The following is a 22,370-nucleotide window of genomic DNA, read 5'->3' as shown; positions in this document are numbered from 1 at the left end:
GTTAAATTTGGTCTTAAAATAAGATTAAAAAAAAAAAAGAGACAAACAAGCTCCTTTGTGTCTTAGGCCATAACATCGGACAAAGGGCCTGAAATAAAGCTTATAGTATAATGATATAGCCATTATACATCTTGTTTGCATGGATATAAATCGTGCTTTCCTACAACCTTAACTTAATATCAAATTCTCAAATGAAAATGGAATTTCGTGTCTGGTCTGAGATTCAAACCTTGATCAGAAGATTCAAAAGGTAAGTGGCCTAGCTACTGAACTATTGTTTTTCCTGTACAGATAGGAAGCTTTGTACAAAGTGTCTGTTCCTGAAGAACAACTCACAAAAGCCAGCCTAGTTAGTGTCTACTTGGTAAGCGCTAGGCCGCGGGTTCGATTTCCGTCTGGGGCGGATCAAACATTAATTCAATGGGTTTCAGTGGAAACTTGAAGAAAAATCGAATTGAAAAAATGGTAGTTTTTAAAGAGATACAAAAAAATTTTTTTCTCAAGCCTCTGGTTGTGTTTGAGGGAGGACTTTCCCTATCCGAAGCTCTGTTACGGGAATCGCCAGACCCATCCTGTAGTTTTGACGAATTCTCCACAGCTGACATTAGGAAGGCGGGTGAGGTCAGTGTGCGGACCTGCAGAGGTCTTGTGACCTTTCCGACCTTCACCGGTTAATTTATATGAAACAATATATGTATGTCACATCATTACCTGACGAGCAATAAAATAGAATAGAATGGAGCCGCTTGAATCATACTCACATCATTACCTGACGAGCAATAAAATAGAATAGAATGGAGCCGCTTGAATCATACTCACATCATTACCTGACGAGCAATAAAATAGTATAGAATTGAGAAATCAGCAGTCAGGAGGAAACCAAAGCTAAACATTTAAATTAATCAAAACTAAATGGAGAGACCCATCGCCGTGTCCCCCACTGTTTTCATACACGGGTGTAACGTTATGGCATAACGCCACTGCTTTGACCGCCTCATGCACACGGCTATGGTCCGAGCGTCTGATCTTGTTCGAACCTATGACCATCTGCTTGTGAGGCGTGTTGCTATCCGCGGTGGCTGACATGTTCTCGTAGGTGAACTTCAGGAGATCTCGCACCTGGAGAATAGAACATTGGGATATTTAGACTTGAGTACTCAATTTTAGAACTGAGTACCTACTTAATTTTGGGAAGGTCTATCAAAGAAGGGTTCTATTTTCGATAGAAAACAAAAACAGAGTAGCCTCCGTGGGCGAGTGGGTATCACACTAGGCTCGCACGCAGGAGGTCCCGGGTTCGATTCCCTGTGGGGTCTATGTTTTTACGGCTTTTTGCTTGGGTTTCGGGATGCACTCAGCCTCGTGAGGACAATCGAGTAGTAAGCTGTGGAGGCAGTACCAGTGTGAAAAGATTATTGAACTATGGAAATTGATTGCAAAGGAGGCACTTAGTTATGCTGTGATATCTACAAAAGTTGTCAATGAAAAGGCTTTTTTTAATTATTTTTTAATTATCCGATCAGATTTTTTCCTCATTTTTTCAAGTTCTACTCACCTCATCAAATGTGTCGGGTCCATAGGATACAGTGCCGAGATGTAACTTGCGGAATACCATCGAGTTCTGAGTGAGTGTTCCCGTCTTGTCTGATAGTAGATAGGATAAAAAAAAAAAATAATAATAATAATAATACAGGGACCTAAGTAAATTAATTTTACACTAAGTAAATTTTAAATCAAATACTTTTAAGCTGTTTCACTCAAGACTGATATTGGAGTCAGTATTCTATTAAAAACTGAATTTTTGTCATTAAGCCTTTTGAATAAAACCCTTTGATTGGAGACACATTATTCCAGCATATGTTAGCGGTAAACAAGATTAAAATGTCACTTAGTAATGTTATCAGAGATAGGTCTGATAGGTACATATTTTGTGCTACAATGTGGCTGAAGACTTATGAATGACATCAGTGAATTTCTTACAACAAGCATGACTTACTCAACACGTAGAGGTATTATCCAAACATAAAGTGTATGAAATTTTTTTTGGAGAACTCAGAGGTCTGCCAACTCAATGAGAAGATTTTATTTGAAATAATATTCGGTAACTATTCAGAAGCCACAACAATGAGGGTGTGTTTATGAACAGGGCTGAGATGAGCTCGGACGTCGTGGATAGCTGTCCCGGCGGCAATTTTTAAAATTCATTTTATATTTATTTTTGTTTGCTTTGTAATTTGCTTGTTTTTAATAGCTAAAATAATCCCCGCTGATGATAAGGGCAGAGTCTGGTTTCTTTCGGAATGTATTGAGAGCCAAATGAGCATCAGTACGAGTAGATACAGACCCGAATACGTGAAGCTCTTGTGATCTGGATAAGGGAAAAAAGATAATGATTAAAAATTTAGCTAATAAATAGAACCATATTAGTATTTTTTGAGAAATACTTCAGATAATAGTATGTGTGCTCGTCAGGTAGACTTGACAGGCGGACCTGATCAGGTGTACCTGTCAGGTTTACATGATAGCGAGTGGCTAACCTAAGGTTTTTAAAAAAAAAGATGAGTGTTTCACCGCCGTTTTTATTTCGTAGCAATGAAACAACTGCTACATTAGACGCTTGTGGTCTGTGTCGTAGCATGCCACAGACAGACACCGAAGCGAATACAATAGTCCGTCCACTATACCTTTTATTATTAGTAATAATAAAGGAAGGACGGACTAAAAAGGCCCGTAAAACATCTATTTTAAATGACCTTCTTCGATTTCAGGACAAGACCTCCGATGTTAAAGCTGTCAAACTGTTTTGACTTGACTGGGCAGAGCGCTACCTCTGTACTTTGTACTATTAAGTATATTAACTTCCAAAATAAACTTCCACGCTAAACAGTTACTACTTTAGCCAACACCTGAGAGCAGCCTAAGACGCGTTTCGTTCTTATTGGAACTCATCAGTTAGACAAAGCTCTCAGGTGCTGGCCAAGAATTTGGCCTTCAGATACCACAACTTTATACTTTAGAGATGGAAATTGTAGAGAAACGAGAACCTGGGTTTTTTTCTGTAAGATTATATTTTAATGTTGAGTGTTGTTGTGAGCGCCACACTACTATCTCCAATGTTAAAGCTGTCGAACTGTTTTGACTTGACTGGGCAGAGCGCTTGTACTTTGTACTATTAAGTATATTAACTTCCAAAATAAACTTCCACGCTAAACAGTTACTACTTTAGCCAACACCTGGGAGCAGCCTAAGACGCGTTTCGTTCTTATTGGAACTCATCAGTTAGACAAAGCTCTCAGGTGCTGGCCAAGAATTTGGGAAGTGTTATTACATGGTTTTTTATACTTCAGAGATGGAAATTGTGGAGAAACGAGAACCTGGGTTTTTTTCTGTAAGATTATACATATTTTAGTGTTGAGTGTTGTTGTGAGCGCCACACTACTATTATTAGATTACTCACCTAATAGGTATGATGTATGAGAACAGTAGAACAAAGCGGAACATATACCGATACCAGGGACCACTGAATCCTTTCATACACATCATAACAAACGCTAGAGCTACGACAGCACCGAACAATACCTGTAAACACAGTAGGGGGAACAGTTAACATAATGGAACATCTTGATCCGACAGTCTAAATAAAGCATGCTCCAAATTATAGGACTGCCCCCCCGAAGGTTCAATGGTTCCGTGTAGACTAGTGTAGAACTTACTTAAAAAAAAGGAATCCTTGGGGACCCAGAACGCCCTGTGTTGAGGCGAAGATTTTACAAATAATGTCCACCTCGGAATGACGTTTTTATTGGAATGTCAATTACTGAATCTTATATTATAAAATCAATTATCTATAAAAGCAAGATCCATTCAATCACATACTGATCGCTCTATCTCCACAACCTCAACACCTGGAAATCTGAAATTTGGTAGAAATGTTCCTAATATGTTCTAGTTTGGCAATAAGAGAGGCTTTTGCCTAAATATAAACCTATCTCGAGTTATGATGAAGTTTCTATGGCGAAGCACGGGCAACCTAGTAGGTTGAACGTATTTCGCAAAGTATAAGTAATGTATGTATTAATTCAACTTACCTTAGTCAGTTGATTGATCTCAATGTCTAGCAGACCCACTTTACTCCTGGGCTGTGAGTTATTCATCACGCACATCATAACAAACGCTAGAGCTACGACAGCACCGAACAATACCTGTAAACACAGTAGGGGGAACAGTTAACATAATGGAACATCTTAATCCGACAGTCTAAATAAAGCATGCTCCAAATTATAGGACTGCCCCCGAAGGTTCAATGGTTCTGTGTAGAATCCTTGGGGACCCAGAACACCCTGTGCTGAGGCGAAGATTTTACAAATGTCCATCTCGGAATGACGTTTTTATTGGAATGTCAATTACTGAATTTTCTATAAAAGCAAGATCCATTCAATCACATACTGATCGCTCTATATCCAGAACCTCATCACTAATATGTTCTAGTTTGGCCTTCCTAATATGTTCTAGTTTGGCAATAAGAGAGGCTTTTACCTAAATATAAACCTATCTCGAGTTATGATGAAGTTTCTATGGCGAAGCACGGGCAACCTAGTAGGTTGAACGTATTTCACAAAGTCTAAGTAATGTATGTATTAATTCAACTTACCTTGGTCAGTTGATTGATCTCAATGTCAAGCAGACCCACTTTACTCCTGGGCTGTGAGTTATTCATCACTGGCCCGCGAACCGCGAAGTACCTCCCAATGTAGCATGTGGCCCGCATACACATGGAAGTTGGAAACCCCTGTCCTAGTGGCCCTAGTGCCTAGTGTACCTAGTGTTTACAAGGCAGAAGCGATCCCTGGGTGCCCTTTTAATTGAACAGCTGATTGGCTGCATTTTATCTTACTCGTTCATTTATCTATAGTCCACCACCTCCTGGAAAGTAAACAAAAAACAGCTGACGAGTGGGCTCAAAAAAAAAGTTTGAAATTTGAAACTTGAAACTACCTAGTGTTTACAAGGCAGGTGCGATCCCTGGGTGCCCTTTTAATTGAACAGCTGATTGGCTGCATTATATCTTACTCGTTCATTTATCCATAGCCCACCACCTCCTGGAAAGTAAACAAAAAACAGCTGACGAGTGGGCTCAAAAAAAAGTTTGAAATTTGAAACTTGAAACTCTTTGACATGAACCCAAACCGGTCGAAAATTTGATGTTGCAGCTTTTGATCAAACAAAAATGTCGAGAAATCTGAAAGCCTTTAGTTCTGTCCAGTACCTAGTGTTTACAAGGCAGGTGCGATCCCTGGGTGCCCTTTTAATTGAACAGCTGATTGGCTGCATTATATCTTACTCGTTCATTTGTCCATAGTTTACCACCTCCTGGAAAGTAAACAAAAAACAGCTGACGAGTGGGCTCAAACTCAAAAAAAGTTTGAAATTTGAAATTTTTTGACATTTGACATGAACCCAAACCGGTCGAAAATTTGATGTTGCAACTTTTGATCAAACAAAAATGTCGAGAAATCTGAAAGCCTTTAGTTCTGTCCAACATAACGTTACAAAATGGAGCTCTCACAAATTGGATGGCATAACGTTACAAAATGGAGCTCTCACAAATTGGATATGCTAGTTACAGGGGTAGCCTTCAATACTAAATCTACAAAATCTTTCGTTTTACACATTCAAAGGCTTTGCTCAATATTACTTCCTTGCACCAGTTAGAAAGTGTAAATGCAGAAGTGAGAGCACTTGGTATCCTTTAAATGACATTTTTCATTTGCCAAAAATCACACTTGATTAAAATGTTGTGGATTTCGGGACTTCAAGTTGGCGTTGACACGTACACGTACCTTCCTTTGTAGGGGGGGGGGGGGGGGGGGGGGGTGCACCCCTATGTACAAAGTACAGAAATGTGGCCCGCGAAGTACCTCCCAATGTAGAATGTGGCCCGCAGTGTACCTAGTGTTTACAAGGCAGGTGCAATAAATGCGATAATGCGATCCCTGGGTGCCCTTTTAATTGAACAGCTGATTGGCTGCATTATATCTTACTCGTTCATTTGTCCATAGTTCACCACCTCCTGGAAAGTAAACAAAAAACAGCTGACGAGTGGGCTCAAACTCAAAAAAAGTTTGAAATTTGAAACTTTTTGACATTTTTTGACATGAACCCAAACCGGTCGAAAATTTGATGTTGCAGCTTTTGATCAAACAAAAATGTCGAGAAATCTGAAAGCCTTTAGTTCTGTCCAGAGAATCCTGCACAAATCAGCGCACAGGAAAAATCTCTTGCCAATTTCAACCTGGGGTAAGTGAAAGTTTGGAAGAGCTTTATCTCGCAACAGTGCCTGGTGTGTTCACTCACTATGTATCCTTCTGCTGGGTCTAATTCTAGTAGAACCATTTTCACAGATTCAGTCAAAGAGCCTTACCATCCTCATCATCCACCATCAGTTAGGGTACTTGTTCAGAAGCCACAACAATGAAAAATTGCTATAAAAAGGAGCTGTCACAAATAGAGCAGTGACCAGTGTTATTTTAGGGTTAGGTTTAACACAAAAAGGAGCTCTCACAAATGAGCAGTGACCAGTGTTATTTTAGGGTTAGGTTTAACACAAAAAGGAGCTGTCACTAATGAGTAGTGACCAGTATTATAGGGTTAGGTTAAACACAAAAAGGAGCTTTCACAAATGAGCAGTGTTATAAGGTTAGGTTAAACACAGAAAGGAGCTTTCACAAATGAGCAGTGTTATTATAAAGTTAGGTTAAACACAGAAAAGAGCTTTCACAAATGAGGAGTTACCAGTGTTACAGGGTTCAGTTAAACACAAAAAGGCATTTTCTTTTTCATTGTTGTGGCTTCTGAATAATAAACATGATAGGTTTACTTACCAATGTTATGAATTATCATCCATAGGTTTTCAAAATCTCAACAAAGCCCCGAATCGTCCAGTACAAAGCTGATATCATTTATTTGTACCAACATCAACTGAGGGGCCAGGAGGTAAACCGGACTAGCCCACATTTTTGGATTTTTTTCAGTTTTTTGGACTAACCCACAGCCCGAAATGCCCTCTATCTGCTGGTAGATGAATTATAACGATATCTAGAAGAAGAAGGAGTGCACACCAAGCGTGGAGTTACAGTAGATGAGGCATCACTCCTTCCTAATGGGGAGGGAGTGCAGTTGACATTAAGTGACGGAAGTAAGCTGAGTGCCGATCATGTGGTGGTGGCTGTGGGAGTGACACCCAACACTCAGCTAGCCAAGGTAAGTAGAAGGAGTGTGGAGTGACAGTAGAGGAGGCAGCACTCCTTCCTAATGGGGAGGGAGTGTAGTTGAAGGAGAGAGATATAGGGGGAGTAAAGATGACTAGAGACAATCAATTTTCCAGCACCCACGGCTAGTTAGCTTGAAGGCTCCTGCCTAGGTCGCGGGTTCGATTTTCGCTCGGGACAAACTCTGAACTTGTCAGCCGAAAACAATCCCTAAAACTGTTTGAAAGGCTGACGAAAAAGAAGAAGAAAAAAAGAAGAAGAAAGTAGAATGAAGAAAAGAGAATTCTAACCTAAGCATCAAAAAGTTTTTTAGGGAGCCCCTATTGTCAAACAATATGTATATATGTATTCTTTTTTTCATCCTTTAAATCACTACATGAGATATTCAGAAAATATGAATACCTACTTACTATCTATTTGTGTAAAAAAATCTATAAAAAAGAAGAAAACTTTCTGTCAACTTTTAACACTGCGACGTAACTTCCCCCTCAAAAGACGAGTACCTTGTATTGTTCCATGATATTGTCTATCTGTGACTGAGATTGCAGATTTTAAATAAATAAATGGACCATGCAGATTTTAAATTAAATAAATGGACCATTGGTTTTAAAAAAGCACAGGAGACTCAGGGAACACTGACAGAATATTTTCAAGCCTTACAAACTAAAGTACAAAATATGGTCCATGGACGAAAAAAAAAAAAAAAAAAAAAAAAAAAAAAAAAAAAAAAAAAAAAAAAAAAAAAAAAAAAAAAAAAAAAAAAAACATTGATTGAGCTGACAGCTAACCAACTGGCACTCATGTGCTGGGTATTTTAGGGTGCACTCAGTCTCTTGAGTGCACCTCAAAAAACGTCAACAAATTTGTTTAATTTTGATGGAAATATTTTTTGAAAGACATTATTTCTGTTGGAAATGTGCATACTTAGATACTGAAATTTCACAGAAATTTTGTGACACATCTAATAATTACAGAAATAAAAGTCCCTATTCCTAAGAAACATGAGAGAAAAACACAATAATACACAATTTCTTTTTCTAATTTCAGAATATTTTCCGTCTGAAAAACTCGAGAGAAACGAACAAACCCTGACTGATCTCATCACTTGGGCCAAGGATAATGGAGTGCAGATGGACTCCCAAATCAGCGCACAGGAAAAATCTCTTGCCAATTTCAACCTGGGGTAAGTGAAAGTTTGGAAGAGCTTTATCTCGCAACAGTGCCTGGCTGCCTGGTGTGTTCACTCACTATGTATCCTTCTGCTGCGTCTAATTCTAGTAGAACCATTTTCACAGATTCAGTCAAAGATCCTTACCATCCTCATCATCCACCATCAATTAGGGTACTTGTTCAGAAGCCACAACAATGAAAAATTGCTATAATGAGCAGTGACCTGTGTTATTTTAGGGTTAGGTTAAACACAAAAAGGAGCTGTCACTAATGAGTAGTGACCAGTATTATAGGGTTAGGTTAAACACAGAAAGGAGCTTTCATAAATGAGGAGTTACCAGTGACCAGTATTACAGGGTTCAGTTAAACACAAAAAGACATTTTCTTTTTCATTGTTATGGCTTCTGAATAATTAACATGATAGGTTTACTTACCAATGTTATGAATTATCATCCATAGGTTTTCAAAATCTCAACAGACGATACTATTCCACAGGGGATGACAGAAAGAACACAGCTGGCAGCTTCTTCAATAAGTATACATTTGGAATATTGACTGCTCTTGGTGTTATTATTGGAGTAAGTATTTTAGATATATTTATAAGAGTTCCCCTTAGCTGGGGAACGTTAAACAGGTAGTAGACCTGCTTAGTCTATCTGGGGGACTTTAAACAGGGAGTATACCAGACCAGCCTGAATTTCCCTTGCTAAAGAAATAGCAAAGGCTGAGTGCAAAGGGCATCCACTAGTAAAATTTGTGGTCAAAACCAAATGTCAGCCCAAAGCAATCACCCCAGTTAGGGCTGATCGAGAGCCTGACAAAAACACCATCCCTGTCTGTACTTGGGAAAAAGAATAAGATTTATTCTAAATGTGCACTACTTGATTGATATGGGTATCAACAGCTGGCAGCTTCTTCAATAAGTATACATTTGGAATATTGACTGCTCTTGGTGTTATTATTGGAGTAAGTATTTTAGATATATTTACTTATAAGAGTTCCCCTTAGCTGGGGAATGTTAAACAGGTAGTAGACCATAACGATATCAGCTATAGTTACAAAGTTATGAAGATGGTAAGGTGGGCTAACTCACAACACTCAAGTGCCACTCCTAGACTTTGACTCTAATTATCTCAAAATGAAGTTAGTGTGGGTTAGTCCGTTTTACTTCTTGGCCTCTCAACTTAGGGCAGACATACTTTGTGGATGGATGGATGGATTGTGGGTTAGTCCGTTTTACTTCTTGGCCTCTCAACTTAGGGCAGACATACTTTGTGGATGGATGGATGGATTGATTGATTGATTGATTAAAAAGTTTCCTGGAGGGGACTGTACCAACGGAGGTCTTATCGTCCCGAAATGGAAGAGAGAACAGAGACGTTTAGGATTAGCTTCGCCCCGGGGGGCAGGACTTTCACTCGCAACCTAGGACTTACAAGGAAGACGTGACCCTTAAAGCTCTCTGGCATAGGTGCCCATAAGGTTTGTCCATACATAGTCGACCGGCCGTCAATCCATTTCGACTGAACCGTCCACACTGCCTCGACAACATAGATTTTCCTCGTCGAACGACGGCCGGTCCACTGTGGACACACCTTTAGAAGAATTTTCTCGGTACTCTCCGTTCTGCATCTACCAAAACGTACATCAATAACAGCAAATAACCGAAAGGAAAGAAAGGCCAACTAAGATTAAATATACCACCACCCAAACATATACAGGTTCGAGTCAAAATGGTCTACCTTCGTCTAAATCCTTTTCTGACGGTGGGATCACTATTACTGGGTTGCTCCATGTTCATATTTATAGAGTAGGAGGAGATTAGCTAGCAAAACAAAACAAGAGGAGACTTCTTTTAATGCTCATCTAGAAGTCTGAATCATAAATGAACCTGGGTCAAATTAACCAAGTTTGAAAGCATAAATTGACTTTGGTAAATTTACCAAATTAAAAATCATAGACCTTAGTAAAATTAACCAAGTTTTAAATCATAAAATAAACAAGGTGACTTCTTTTAATGTTCATCTAGAAGTCTAAATCATAAATTGAGCTTGGTCAAATTAACCAAGTTTTAAATCATAAAATAAACAAGTTTGCTTCTACAAATACCTATACATAGTAAATAAATTAACTGTGGTAAAATTAACCAATAATTCTACATTATAAATCAACCAAGTTCTAAATCATAAATGACTGCTCTGTACTCGTTCTAATCAGGAGCTGAAAAACACATTTCATACCTATATCTACAAATACTTAAATTGACTTTGGTAAATTTACCAAGTTAAAAATCATAGACCTTAGTAAAATTAACCAAGTTTTAAATCATAAAATAAACAAGTTTGCTTCTACAAATACCCATACATAATAAATAAATTACATAATAAATACATAATAAATAAATTAACTGTGGTGTAAAATTAACCAGTAAAAAGTAAAATTAACCAATATTTCTAAATTATAAATCAACCAAGTTCTAAATCATAAATGACTGCTCTGTACTCGTTCTAATCAGGAGCTGAAAAACACATTTCAACTGAAAAGACATACAACTGGGCCTGCTGCCTACATTTTCCTAGTGATGTAATCAAATATCTATTCAAGGTCGTGCCTCACTATTTAAGCAAATAATGAATTGGAGATAGGTGGTAGATAGTTAGGTACCCACAGCATTAGAGTTAATACTTGGCACTCTGTGGAAACTGTACAATCTAGACTGATGGTATTTTAACCCTTAATTCGTGAGATGATCCCACAGGAATCACAGGATTAATTTTTGTCTGAGAATTCTTGATTGAACACATTTCAACTGAAAAGACATACTTGGGCCTGCTGCCTACATTTTCCTAGTGATGTAATCAAATATCTATTCAAGGTCGCGCCTCACTATTTAAGCAAATAATGAATTGGAGATAGGTGGTAGATAGTTAGGTACCCACAGCATTAGAGTTAATACTTGGCACTCTGTGGAAACTGTACAATCTAGACTGATGGTATTTTAACCCTTAATTGGTGAGATGATCCCACAGGAATCACAGGATTAATTTTTGTCTGAGAATTCTTGATTTTTTTATTTTTATTTATTGTATTTATTTTTTATGATGAACTGCCGAGGTCTTATCATCCCAAAATTGAAGAGATAATGAACTTAATGAAGACAGGATAGGAGAAAGCCAGCCGTTCCGAGAACGAACCTAATCTGTTTAAGATAAAGTTCGCTCCAAACAGGAATCGAAACCGTGGTCTAGCGCTCACGAAGCAGGATAATGAAATTTAAATTTGCATATTTGCAATAAGTAAAATGGAGTAAGTATTTGGATTTTTCTATTCACTTTTTAGTCATTGATCTTACTGTTAAATATTTCAGATCTCCGAATTATAGTGGTAAGTATCAAAATAGGAAAAATTATTATTAAAAAAAAAAGAAAAAAAAAACAGGTCTAGAGAAGAGTTAAGGCTGACCACACACCAATCAAAGGGTTAACTATACAGAGTGGCAAAAAAGATTATGGTGACTACAAGCTCAGTGATGTAAGTACTTATAGAGTGAATCAGGTATCTACAAAAGTACATGTTAAAAAAATAAGCATAAAAAAACATAAATAGAAAATGAAATCAAGCTTTTTAGGTAGTTAAATAAAAGTTAAATTCGGAACTGAAAACACTTTGCTACGTCCTTGATGCAAAATGCATTTTTCACTGAAAAGGTCACAGTGGAAGTTTTGTCGGTAACTGCTTCACTACATATTCAACAGGCTATTGATTGTGTTGCTATGGGAGACAACAAATTACTGAGGGCTTCCATAGAAGAAGGGTAGGCCCTTGCTTCAGCCCATTTAAGTATGCACAATTTTTTTTTATACTTCACTACATATTCAACAGGCTATTGATTGTGTTGCTATGGGAGACAACAAATTACTGAGGGCTTCCATAGAAGAAGGCTACCTAGGCCCTTGCTTCAGTCCATTTAAGTATGGGCAATTTTTTTTATACATCACTACATATTCAACAGGCTATTGATTGTGTTGCTATGGGAGACAACAAATTACTGAGGGCTTCCATAGAAGAAGGCTACCTAGGCCTTTGCTTCAGTCCATTTAAGTATGGGCAATTTTTTTTTATACAGTAAAATGGCTTTTGGCTAAATGGCTAGGGAGAATGTTGTTAAAATCAGTTTAATACAGAATCATGATCATATCTAAATTACCTATTACAGAGGTTTTTGTAAAATGGTTAAAATCTTCCTGATACTTTTAAGAGTTCCAAGAATAGAATGGAATCAAAGGATATATTTAACTACCCCATTTACACTACTAGGATGAGACTGAAAAGTCCCTTTACCCCCACAGCCAAAATAAAGTCTTTTAATTTTATTGGACTAATATTTAGGCCATAGTAAATGTACTGCCTAAAAAAAAAAAATAATTTAGTCGTCGGTTCCTATTACTGACCTTTGCACTCACCCTACATATGAGAGACCCAGGTTCGATTCTGCAGGGTTTACTCAGCTAAGAGGTATTATGCAGGGAACAGCATTTTTGACAAGCATTTATGCTTCACCTGGATGGATCTGTGGTTTTAAGATTGGGTTTTCTTCAAATTTGCAGAAATAATACAGGTACCTAAGTAAATTAATTTTACACTAAGTAAATTTTTAATCAAATACTTTTAAGCTGTTTCACTCAAGACTGATATTGGAGTCAGTATTCTATTAAAAACTGAATTTTTGTCATTAAGCCTTTTGAATAAAACCCTTTGATTGGAGACACATTATTCCAGCATATGTTAGCGGTAAACAAGATTAAAATGTCACTTAGTAATGTTATCAGAGATAGGTCTGTTAGGTACAGATTTAGTGCTACAATGTGGCTGAAGACTTATGAATGACATCAGTGAATTTCATACAACAAGCATGACTTACTCAACACGTAGAGGTATTATCCAAACATAAAGTGTATGAAATTTTTTTGGAGAACTCAGAGGTCTGCCAACTCAATGAGAAGATTTTATTTGAAATAATATTCGGTAACTATTCAGAAGCCACAACAATGAAAAAGGAAGTTCCTTTTTGTGTTTACCCTACCCGTATAATAACACAGGTCACTGCTCATTTGTGAAAGCTCCTTTATGAACTCAGAGGTCTGCCAACTCAATGAGAAGATTTTATTTGAAATAATATTCGGTAACTATTCAGAAGCCACAACAATGAAAAAGGAAGCTCCTTTTTGTGTTTACCCTACCTGTATAATAACACAGGTCACTGCTCATTTGTGAAAGCTCGTTTATCTCACAAATTTTCAATGTCATGGCTTCTGAACTAGTACCGCAAAAATACCTTGCTATCGAGTGCAACCCTATGCGACTTTCAGCCCCAAATTGAGTTGGTATAAGTAGCACGTGTTTAAAAATTTAACTAAATATTTACAGATGTATTATATCGTTAAAACAATTCACACCTAGCACCTTAAGGAGAAAGAAAACCTTTCATGGCATATTCAGACAAGTAACCGAATAAGCAAAATACAAACTAGTTATTTTACTGTTTATATTAAATCGATGTGGTTTTGATTTATTCAACATTTTGTATACATTAGACAATATACAATAATTTACTCCGGTAGAAGTAGAAAATTACAAAAATAACAGAGATTACAAAACGATTTGGACGGATAAGTAAAATTGAAAGTTTTTTATGAACTGTGGGATTGTAACAATATGTATATATGTATTCTTTTCTACATGAGATATTCAGAAAATATGAATACCTACTTACTATCTATTTGTGTAAAAAAGAATCTATAAAAAAAGAAGAAAACTTTCTGTCAACTTTTAACACTACGACGTAACTTCCCCCTCAAAAGAGGAGTACCTTGTATTGTACCATGATATTTTCTATCTGTGACTGAGATTGCAGATTTTAAATAAATAAATGGACCATGCAGATTTTAAATTAAATAAATGGACCATTAGTTTTAAAAAAGCACAGGAGACTAAGGGAACACTGACAGAATATTTTCAAGCCTTACAAACTAAAGTACAAAATATGCTCCATGGACGGATATGTTGCTAAATAAAAAATACTACTAAGATCAAGCTCATTTAAATGTTAAATTTGGTCTTAAAATAAGATACAAAAAAAAAGAGACAAACAAGCTCCTTTGTGTCTTAGGCCAAAACATCAGACAAAGGGCCTGAAATAAAGCTTATAGTATAATGCTATAGTCTTTATACATCTTGTTTGCATGGATATAAATCATGCTTTCCTACAACCTAACCTTAATGTCAAATTCTCAAATGAGAATGAAATTTCGTGTCTGTTCTGAGATTCAAACCTTGATCAGAAGATTCAAAAGGTAAGTGGCCTAGCTACTGAACTACTGTTTTACCTGTACAGATAGGAAGCTTTGTACAAAGTGTCTGTTCCTGAAGAACAACTCACATTAGCCAGCCTAGTTAGTGTCTACTTGGTAAGCGCTAGGCCGCGGGTTCGATTCCCGTCTGGGGCGGATCAATCATCTTGTGAAAAAACTCCTCACATTGCACTTTGAAAATCGTCTGATGTCAAAATGATATCATTTCTTGAGACGGACTATTAATACCTACCCAATCATGTATTAATCTACGTATTAATAACTTTCCATAATCATGAAATGTTTTAGGTCACATCTTTTTTTCAATGTGTAAAATTATGTAAAGTGCACAGTTCTTTGTCGAATAGCCCCAAGGGTGTCCTGGGACCTAGGACTGTTATTTGGACCAACAGTAGAGAAACAGAAGTGTACTCGAGAGCAGAGTAAACATTGAGATGGACTGAGAGGAGGCTGCATTGCACCAGTGATCAAAATAACAGAAACACCATGTCACTGAGTCGTAGAAGTTCCTGAAACATGAATGTGAGACAATGAGTTTCAACAATGAAACCAACAACACATCAAACTAAAAATTGGGTTTAAAACTTGGAAAAAAGCATATCAATGGAAAAAAAAAAAAAGATCTCAACTTAAGAAAAGAAAGTAAAACTTGACTTTAAACTTGGATCTTCCCTTTTTCCCCTCGAAAACAAGTAAAAATAATTTTATTGTAAGAACTTTTACATTGCAAAACTGAGAAGAAACGAATGGCTATTTCAGTTCCCAATATCAACCGGCCACTACACACTACTTGATTGATATGTGTCTTTTTTGTTCCAGGGCTACCAGTTCTATGTGAAAGATGAGGAAGTCAAATCTCCAGATACAGGAAAGAAGAGTAAGTAACATTCAGAGAATAAAAATCTTGATTTAACTGAATCTAAATTCTAAGGCCCCTTTTTTTTTGTAGTGCCAGTTGTTTTATACTATTAAGGCTGATTGGTTTTTAGCTAGCAGCATATGTCTCAGAGATCACCCATCCAAATACTTACCAACCATGCACATTGTTGCTTAACTTTAGCAACCTGTTCAACATACTGTTGCTTGCTGGCTAGATGTGACTTTACTTTTCCCCCAAACTTTTTTTTTTTTTTTGTAGTGTCAGTTGTTTTATACTATTAAGGCTGATTGGTTTAGAAGCCATTAGCTAGCAGCATAAGTCTCAGAGGTCACCCATCCAGAAACCTACTAACCATGCACATTGTTGCTTAACTTAAGCAACCTGTTCAACATACTGTTGCTTGCTGGCTAGAAGTGACTTTACTTTTCCCCCAAATGATAGGAATAAATATTTTGTTTTCTTCGCAGAATTCAAACGGCCATCCAAAGTGTTCAAGTACCCGAAAGAATCAAGTCTCATTCCAGACCATGTCCCCTACCTGCTCATCGGAGGTGGTACAGCCTCCTTCTCAGCATTTCGAGCCATCAAATCTGCAGATCCCACGGCTAAAGTTCTGGTTGTCGGTAATGAATCGTTCAATCCCTACATGAGACCTCCGCTATCGAAGGAAATGTTCTATAATGATAACCGAGATCTGGCCAAGAGTTTGAGATTCAAACAGTGGAATGCCAGTGAAAGGAGGTAATGCAAAATTTGACATTATAGCTAAAAACTTATTTTGTTATGTGGTTTGATGAAGGAAACTGAAACAATAGAGTTCTTTTCCTCCTCAAATTGAAGATACAAGGTGGACAGGATAGAAAGGAGCCAGTCATTTTCAGAACAAACCTTTTGAGGATAAAGTTCGCCCTCGGGCGGGACTTGAACCCGTGACCTAGCGCTTAAAAGGCAGGCACACTACCCTCCATGCTAATTAGGCTAGCTATACACTTTTGTATCTTTTGTTAAGAAGGAGGCAAGTGCATTACAAATATGGGGTGTGGGGTATGCTTTAAGTAAAGCAGGCAAATATAGGGTTGGGGTATGCTTTAAGTAAAGCAGGCTTTAACTTTTATGTCTTAACTTGAACTCGAATCTCTAATCTCCAGATCACTGAATCCATGGTACTAAGTACTAACCCCGTATCACAGTTTACAAGTCTTTCATTTACTCAATCATCGTATTTATTATCGCTCGTCTCTTCGACTTGTAATGCCGCCACTGGTCGCTGCTCGATTAAAGTAGCTCTTCAATTGTCCTCACCAGGCTGAGTGCACCCCGAACTCCAAGCACAGAGCCGTAAAAAACCTCGGCCCCGCCGGGAATCGAACCCGGACCTCCTGCGTGCAAGCCTAGTGTGATACCCACTCGGCCACGGAGGTTACTCCTTTTTATTTTCTCTTCTCCCCAGACAAGCACTACTATCATCAGTCGATGTTCTGGTCAGACCTAGGACCAGAGGTTGGTTACGAGGCTATTGGCATTGTAGACTCCCGGTTACCTACTGTAGGGGTCTACGCCAAATCAAATGAACAAGATACGCCCCAGGCTGCCTCACTGGCTAGTGGTACTTCGGATCGATCTAGTGCCGCACAAGAAGAGGTTAGTACTCTTTTTTTTTGTAATGTCTCTTTGCGCTAGGCCGCAGGTTCGATTCCCGGCCTGGGCGGATTTTATCCTGTCCGGATAATATTCATTGTCGGAGCGGCTGTCTTTCTCCTATCCTGTCTTCCTTCTCTCTTCGATTTCGGGACGATGAGACCTTAGCTGTTACAGTTCCCTCTATCAAACCTCTTAAAAAATTTAAAAAAAAAATTCTCTTTAGTGTTCATCCATCCCTGGTGGGTGATTGAAAAGGGCACCTACTTGCGTTGTCATCAATCCCCATTGAAAAACTGCTAGGTTCATTCGACTCGTGTGGTCTGTGTCGTAGCATGTCCATCCCTTAGTATGTCCCTTATCAGATGGGCGATAAGTGACGCAATTAGACATATACTTCTCATTTACCTATATGCTGAGTCGACATGACCACACCAGAAAGTAACCCGTTGTAATATTTGCAATAGAAGTACCTACCCACAAGTGAAAATTTCTCGTTGATGCTAGGTATTGAACCCGGGACCTTCTGCATGACGAGCGAACCCGTTACAAGTGTAATTGCACTAACTCCACACAGACAATGAATCATTGCACCATATTATACTATCATTGACTAGCTTGGTACTTACTCCTTACTCTATGATAATTTGTTCTGTTTATAGGTATTTGCTATGGTCAAGGTGAAATAAAAAGAGCTGTCTTAAACTGGATACAGTACACTGTCAAATCAGAATGTTCTTATAAGCCTTTCACACCTGATTTTCAAATTCCTCTCAAATTTAAAAAAAAAAACACCTAAATACTGTGGTTGGGTGGAAGAACTATTTCAAGAAAACCTTGCCAATTGGAAAAAACTTACCTCCTTTTCTCTCAATAATTTTGACACAGATATCATCTTCCTCGGGACATGAGATACTCCTTGCGTTGTCATCAATCCCCATTGAAAAACTGCTAGGTTCATTCGACTCGTGTGGTCTGTGTCGTAGCATGTCCATCCCTTAGTAGGTATGTCCCTTATCAGATGGGCGATAAGAGACGCAATTAGACATATACTTCTCATTTACCTATATGCTGAGTCGACGTGACCACACCAGAAAGTAACCCGTTGTAATATTTGCAATAGAAGTACCTACCCACAAGTGCAAATTTCTCGTTGATGTTAGGTATTGAACCCGGGACCTTCTGCATGACGAGCGAACCCGTTACTACTAGACCAACGGAGGTATGGAATCTGGAATCGTGTTGCACTTGATTTTCCTCTAAATTTTCCTTTGTGCATTTCTTATTCACAGTCCACCAAAACTACAGCGGTCACCAAAGTTACTGGCTCATCCAAGCCAAGCAATGACTACGGCAAAGGTGTCATCTTCTACCTAAGGAACGATATTGTGGTTGGGATAGTACTTTGGAATGTATTCAACAGAATGTCTATTGCCCGACAGGTAAGTGTAGCTTTAGGAGGCCAAGATAGGAAGCCAGCCGCTCCCAGAATGAACCTTATCTGTTCAGGATCCTGATAGCACTAGGCGGGAATCAAACCCGCGATCCAGCGGTTACCAAGCTGGCGCACTACTCTGCAAGGTAGGCTTTAGTTTATTTATTTATATTTTAGCCAATGCAGTATTTCCTCAAATAATGTTTTTTATTTGGAAGAAGTCTGATAGAGGGAACTGTAACCTGTAACTGCCAAGGTCTTATCGTCCTGAAAGCAAAGAGGAAAAGCAGGATAGGAGAAAGTCAACCTTTTCGAGAACGAACCTTATCTGTTAAATCCGCCCCGGGCGGGAATCGAACCCGCGGCCTAGCTCTTGCAGGGCAGACGCTCGACCAAGCAAGCTAATCAGGCTGGCTTTCCCTTGTGAATTTCCGATCAGCTTTTCCACGCACTATTTGTGGCCGATTTTGCGTCATCAGTTACTTATTCTTTTGCTTTCAGGTTTTGAAGAGCGAGCGAAAGTACGAAGATCTGAACGAAGTTGCCAAGTTGTTCAATATTCACGCTGAATAAGATGTTGCCACACTGATCTTGTTTCTGGTTTTAAAGTACGTACTACAATGAAAAGCAATAGGAAGAAGTATTTGACCTGAATTTTTAATAGTGTTGTAATCCAGATTTTGATTAGATAGCATTTTACTTCATTTTCGATATTTATCGGTAAATTGGGTAGGTATGTTTAGGTTCGTAATTGAAAATTTTCGATTGTACACCTTTTTTTTCATCAGGAATGTGCTCCAATTTTGCAGAATTTTCCAAAAATGCATTTTTTTCTTCTTCTTAATTTAGTTACGCTTGTTATGTCCTAATCAATGTTGGTATTAAATGTTTAATTTATTATGTATGATCTCTTTTTATGAAAAAAAAAATGTTATTTTTCTTTTATTGTGATTTTTGCATTATACGATCGATCTTTAGCCTTACATTTGTATAGAAAACACGATTACATTATTTTGTCCCAATAGACGCACACAACTGGTGTCACCAAGGTTGCTGAAGAGTCCATTAATAAATCCGTCCCGGGCGGGAATCGAACCCGCGGCCTAGCGCTTACAAGGCAGACGCACTACCAACTAAGCTAACTAGGCTGGCTCTGCAGGGTTTACTCAGCTAAGATGTATTATGCAGGGAACAGCATTAAGATTGAGTTTTGAGTTTTCTTCAAATTTGCAGATCAAAAAGTTTCCATTTCCTTCTGTCTTGTGCTCTTCTTATCCATGTCGTCTCTGCCACTTCTCTGATTGAATCATCCCATCTGGCTGGTGGACGTCCTCTTGCTCTCTTTCTTTCTCTTGGGTACCATCATACCATTTCGTCCATCTATTGTCCTTTAATACAGTTAAAATTCCTTGAAAAATTAACTTTCTCGTCTCTCCACAGGTGGCCACTCTGGAAGATGGCAAAGCCATCCGATTCGACAAGTGTCTCCTCGCCACCGGTGCATCCCCCAAGAACCTGCCCGTATTCCAGAACAACCCTCAGGCAGGCCAAATGTCAGACCGTCTGACCCTGTACAGAGATGTGATGGACTTCCAGGAGCTGGAGTCAGTGCTGGAGAATGGGGCCAAGACAGTGGCGGTCATAGGAGGAGGATTCCTCGGGTCGGAACTGGCCTGTGCTCTGGCTAAGAGAGGAGGTGAGAGAAGAGTCCTGGATTTGATGTCCTTCATCTGAAAAAGAAAAAATCTGGTGTGAACTTTTCTAATCCCCTTTGGTGGGAATCCGTCAAAGAGCGGCCAAAATGAATGCCGCGAACCGTTGCATCAAACTTAAACAAAGTTACCTGCTACAGCCCTCTCACATTTGTGGACCAAATACCTACTTACATACCTAATTTCAAGTTTCTAGCTCTTACCTTTCTCGAGATATTTTGGTTATATACAGATTACAGACACAGACATATGGACATGGACCAATTGCTGAAACCAATTGCTTTGGATTTAGGCTCCAGGGACCTTGAAACTTATTTTGCCTCAAAAAACTTAAAAAAAAAACATTGAATAATTTAGATATGAGTTTTTAGATAGCCTTGTTTCTTGGACTACAGCTATGAGTATTTTCTTCAAACCAGTGTTGTCTTTTTCTCTCCCCTAGCCACATCAAACACACAAGTATACCAGATATTCCGCGAGAAAGGCAACATGGCACGTGTTCTGCCCGAATACCTAAGTGCGTGGACTACAAGGAAAGTAGAAGAAGAAGGAGTGCACACCAAGCGTGGAGTTACAGTAGATGAGGCATCACTCCTTCCTAATGGGGAGGGAGTGCAGTTGACATTGAGTGACGGAAGTAAGCTGAGTGCCGATCATGTGGTGGTGGTTGTGGGAGTGACACCCAACACTCAACTAGCCAAGGTAAGTAGAAGGAGTGTGGAGTGACAGTAGAGGAGGCATCACTCCTTCCTAATGGGGAGGGAGTGCAGTTGACATTGAGTGACGGAAGTAAGCTGAGTGCCGATCATGTGGTGGTGGTTGTGGGAGTGACACCCAACACTCAACTAGCCAAGGTAAGTAGAAGGAGTGTGGAGTGACAGTAGAGGAGGCATCACTCCTTCCTAATGGGGAGGGAGTGCAGTTGAAATTGAGTGACGGAAGTAAGCTGAGTGCCGATCATGTGGTGGTGGTTGTGGGAGTGACACCCAACACTCAACTAGCCAAGGTAAGTAGAAGGAGTGTGGAGTGACAGTAGAGGAGGCATCACTCCTTCCTAATGGGGAGGGAGTGCAGTTGAAATTGAGTGACGGAAGTAAGCTGAGTGCCGATCATGTGGTGGTGGTTGTGGGAGTGACACCCAACACTCAACTAGCCAAGGTAAGTAGAAGGAGTGTGGAGTGACAGTAGAGGAGGCATCACTCCTTCCTAATGGGGAGGGAGTGCAGTTGAAATTGAGTGACGGAAGTAAGCTGAGTGCCGATCATGTGGTGGTGGATGTGGGAGGGGCACCCAACACTCAACTAGCCAAGGTAAGTAGAAGGAGTGTGGAGTGACAGTAGAGGAGGCATCACTCCTTCCTAATGGGGAGGGAGTGCAGTTGACATTGAGTGACGGAAGTAAGCTGAGTGCCGATCATGTGGTGGTGGTTGTGGGAGTGACACCCAACACTCAACTAGCCAAGGTAAGTAGAAGGAGTGTGGAGTGACAGTAGAGGAGGCATCACTCCTTCCTAATGGGGAGGGAGTGCAGTTGAAATTGAGTGACGGAAGTAAGCTGAGTGCCGATCATGTGGTGGTGGTTGTGGGAGTGACACCCAACACTCAACTAGCCAAGGTAAGTAGAAGGAGTGTGGAGTGACAGTAGAGGAGGCATCACTCCTTCCTAATGGGGAGGGAGTGCAGTTGAAATTGAGTGACGGAAGTAAGCTGAGTGCCGATCATGTGGTGGTGGTTGTGGGAGTGACACCCAACACTCAACTAGCCAAGGTAAGTAGAAGGAGTGTGGAGTGACAGTAGAGGAGGCATCACTCCTTCCTAATGGGGAGGGAGTGCAGTTGAAATTGAGTGACGGAAGTAAGCTGAGTGCCGATCATGTGGTGGTGGATGTGGGAGGGGC

The 22,370-nt window shown here is 39.2% G+C and overlaps 3 protein-coding genes across 3 annotated transcripts in view; 1 reads left to right on the top strand and 2 right to left on the bottom strand.

Moving 5' to 3' along the window:
• Nucleotides 1–909: 909 nt before the first annotated feature.
• On the bottom strand, nt 910–1,656 carry LOC103519939 (probable phospholipid-transporting ATPase IIB; the record flags this gene model as incomplete). The annotated part of the gene is made up of 2 exons (XM_008485027.3): nt 1,556–1,656; nt 910–1,119 (listed from the first exon to the last, which is right to left on the bottom strand). Coding segments are annotated over exons 1-2 (270 nt in total), but the record flags the coding sequence as incomplete, so codon positions are not given.
• Nucleotides 1,657–2,244: 588 nt separating this feature from the next.
• On the bottom strand, nt 2,245–4,722 carry LOC103519938 (probable phospholipid-transporting ATPase IIB). The gene is made up of 3 exons (XM_017448353.2): nt 4,652–4,722; nt 3,458–3,579; nt 2,245–2,368 (listed from the first exon to the last, which is right to left on the bottom strand). Exons 1-3 carry the CDS (start codon nt 4,715–4,717, stop codon nt 2,245–2,247), a joined length of 312 nt encoding a protein of 103 aa, XP_017303842.1. The 5' UTR covers nt 4,718–4,722.
• Nucleotides 4,723–6,116: 1,394 nt separating this feature from the next.
• The window catches only part of LOC103519937 (apoptosis-inducing factor 1, mitochondrial), a gene marked incomplete in the record, with an annotated part of 18,951 nt that continues 2,697 nt past the window's right edge, over nt 6,117–22,370 (top strand). The window contains 10 exon segments of the mRNA XM_017448352.2: nt 6,117–6,297; nt 8,898–9,016; nt 15,629–15,686; nt 16,157–16,430; nt 16,702–16,733; nt 17,140–17,330; nt 18,620–18,769; nt 19,264–19,326; nt 20,203–20,458; nt 20,917–21,176. Of these exon segments, the coding sequence (XP_017303841.1) occupies nt 6,207–6,297; nt 8,898–9,016; nt 15,629–15,686; nt 16,157–16,430; nt 16,702–16,733; nt 17,140–17,330; nt 18,620–18,769; nt 19,264–19,326; nt 20,203–20,458; nt 20,917–21,176 (1,494 nt within the window).

The sequence above is a fragment of the Diaphorina citri genome, unplaced genomic scaffold (genome assembly GCF_000475195.1).
Source record: "Diaphorina citri unplaced genomic scaffold, Diaci psyllid genome assembly version 1.1 scaffold3051, whole genome shotgun sequence".
In the NCBI taxonomy this organism is placed as follows: domain Eukaryota; kingdom Metazoa; phylum Arthropoda; class Insecta; order Hemiptera; family Psyllidae; genus Diaphorina; species Diaphorina citri.
Note: the sequence above shows the minus strand (reverse complement) of the source record. Positions and strands in the feature narration are given on the sequence as shown.

Excerpts from the sequence above, each read along its gene's own strand:
- LOC103519938 (XM_017448353.2), bottom strand. The coding sequence starts at position 4,717 with ATGAATAACTCACAGCCCAGGAGTAAAGTGGGTCTGCTTGACATTGAG. Across the intron at positions 3,580-4,651 it reads AGATCAATCAACTGACCAAG|GTATTGTTCGGTGCTGTCGT; the intron begins GTAAGTTGAATT and ends CTGTGTTTACAG. Across the intron at positions 2,369-3,457 it reads TCATACATCATACCTATTAG|ATCACAAGAGCTTCACGTAT; the intron begins GTGAGTAATCTA and ends TCCCTTATCCAG.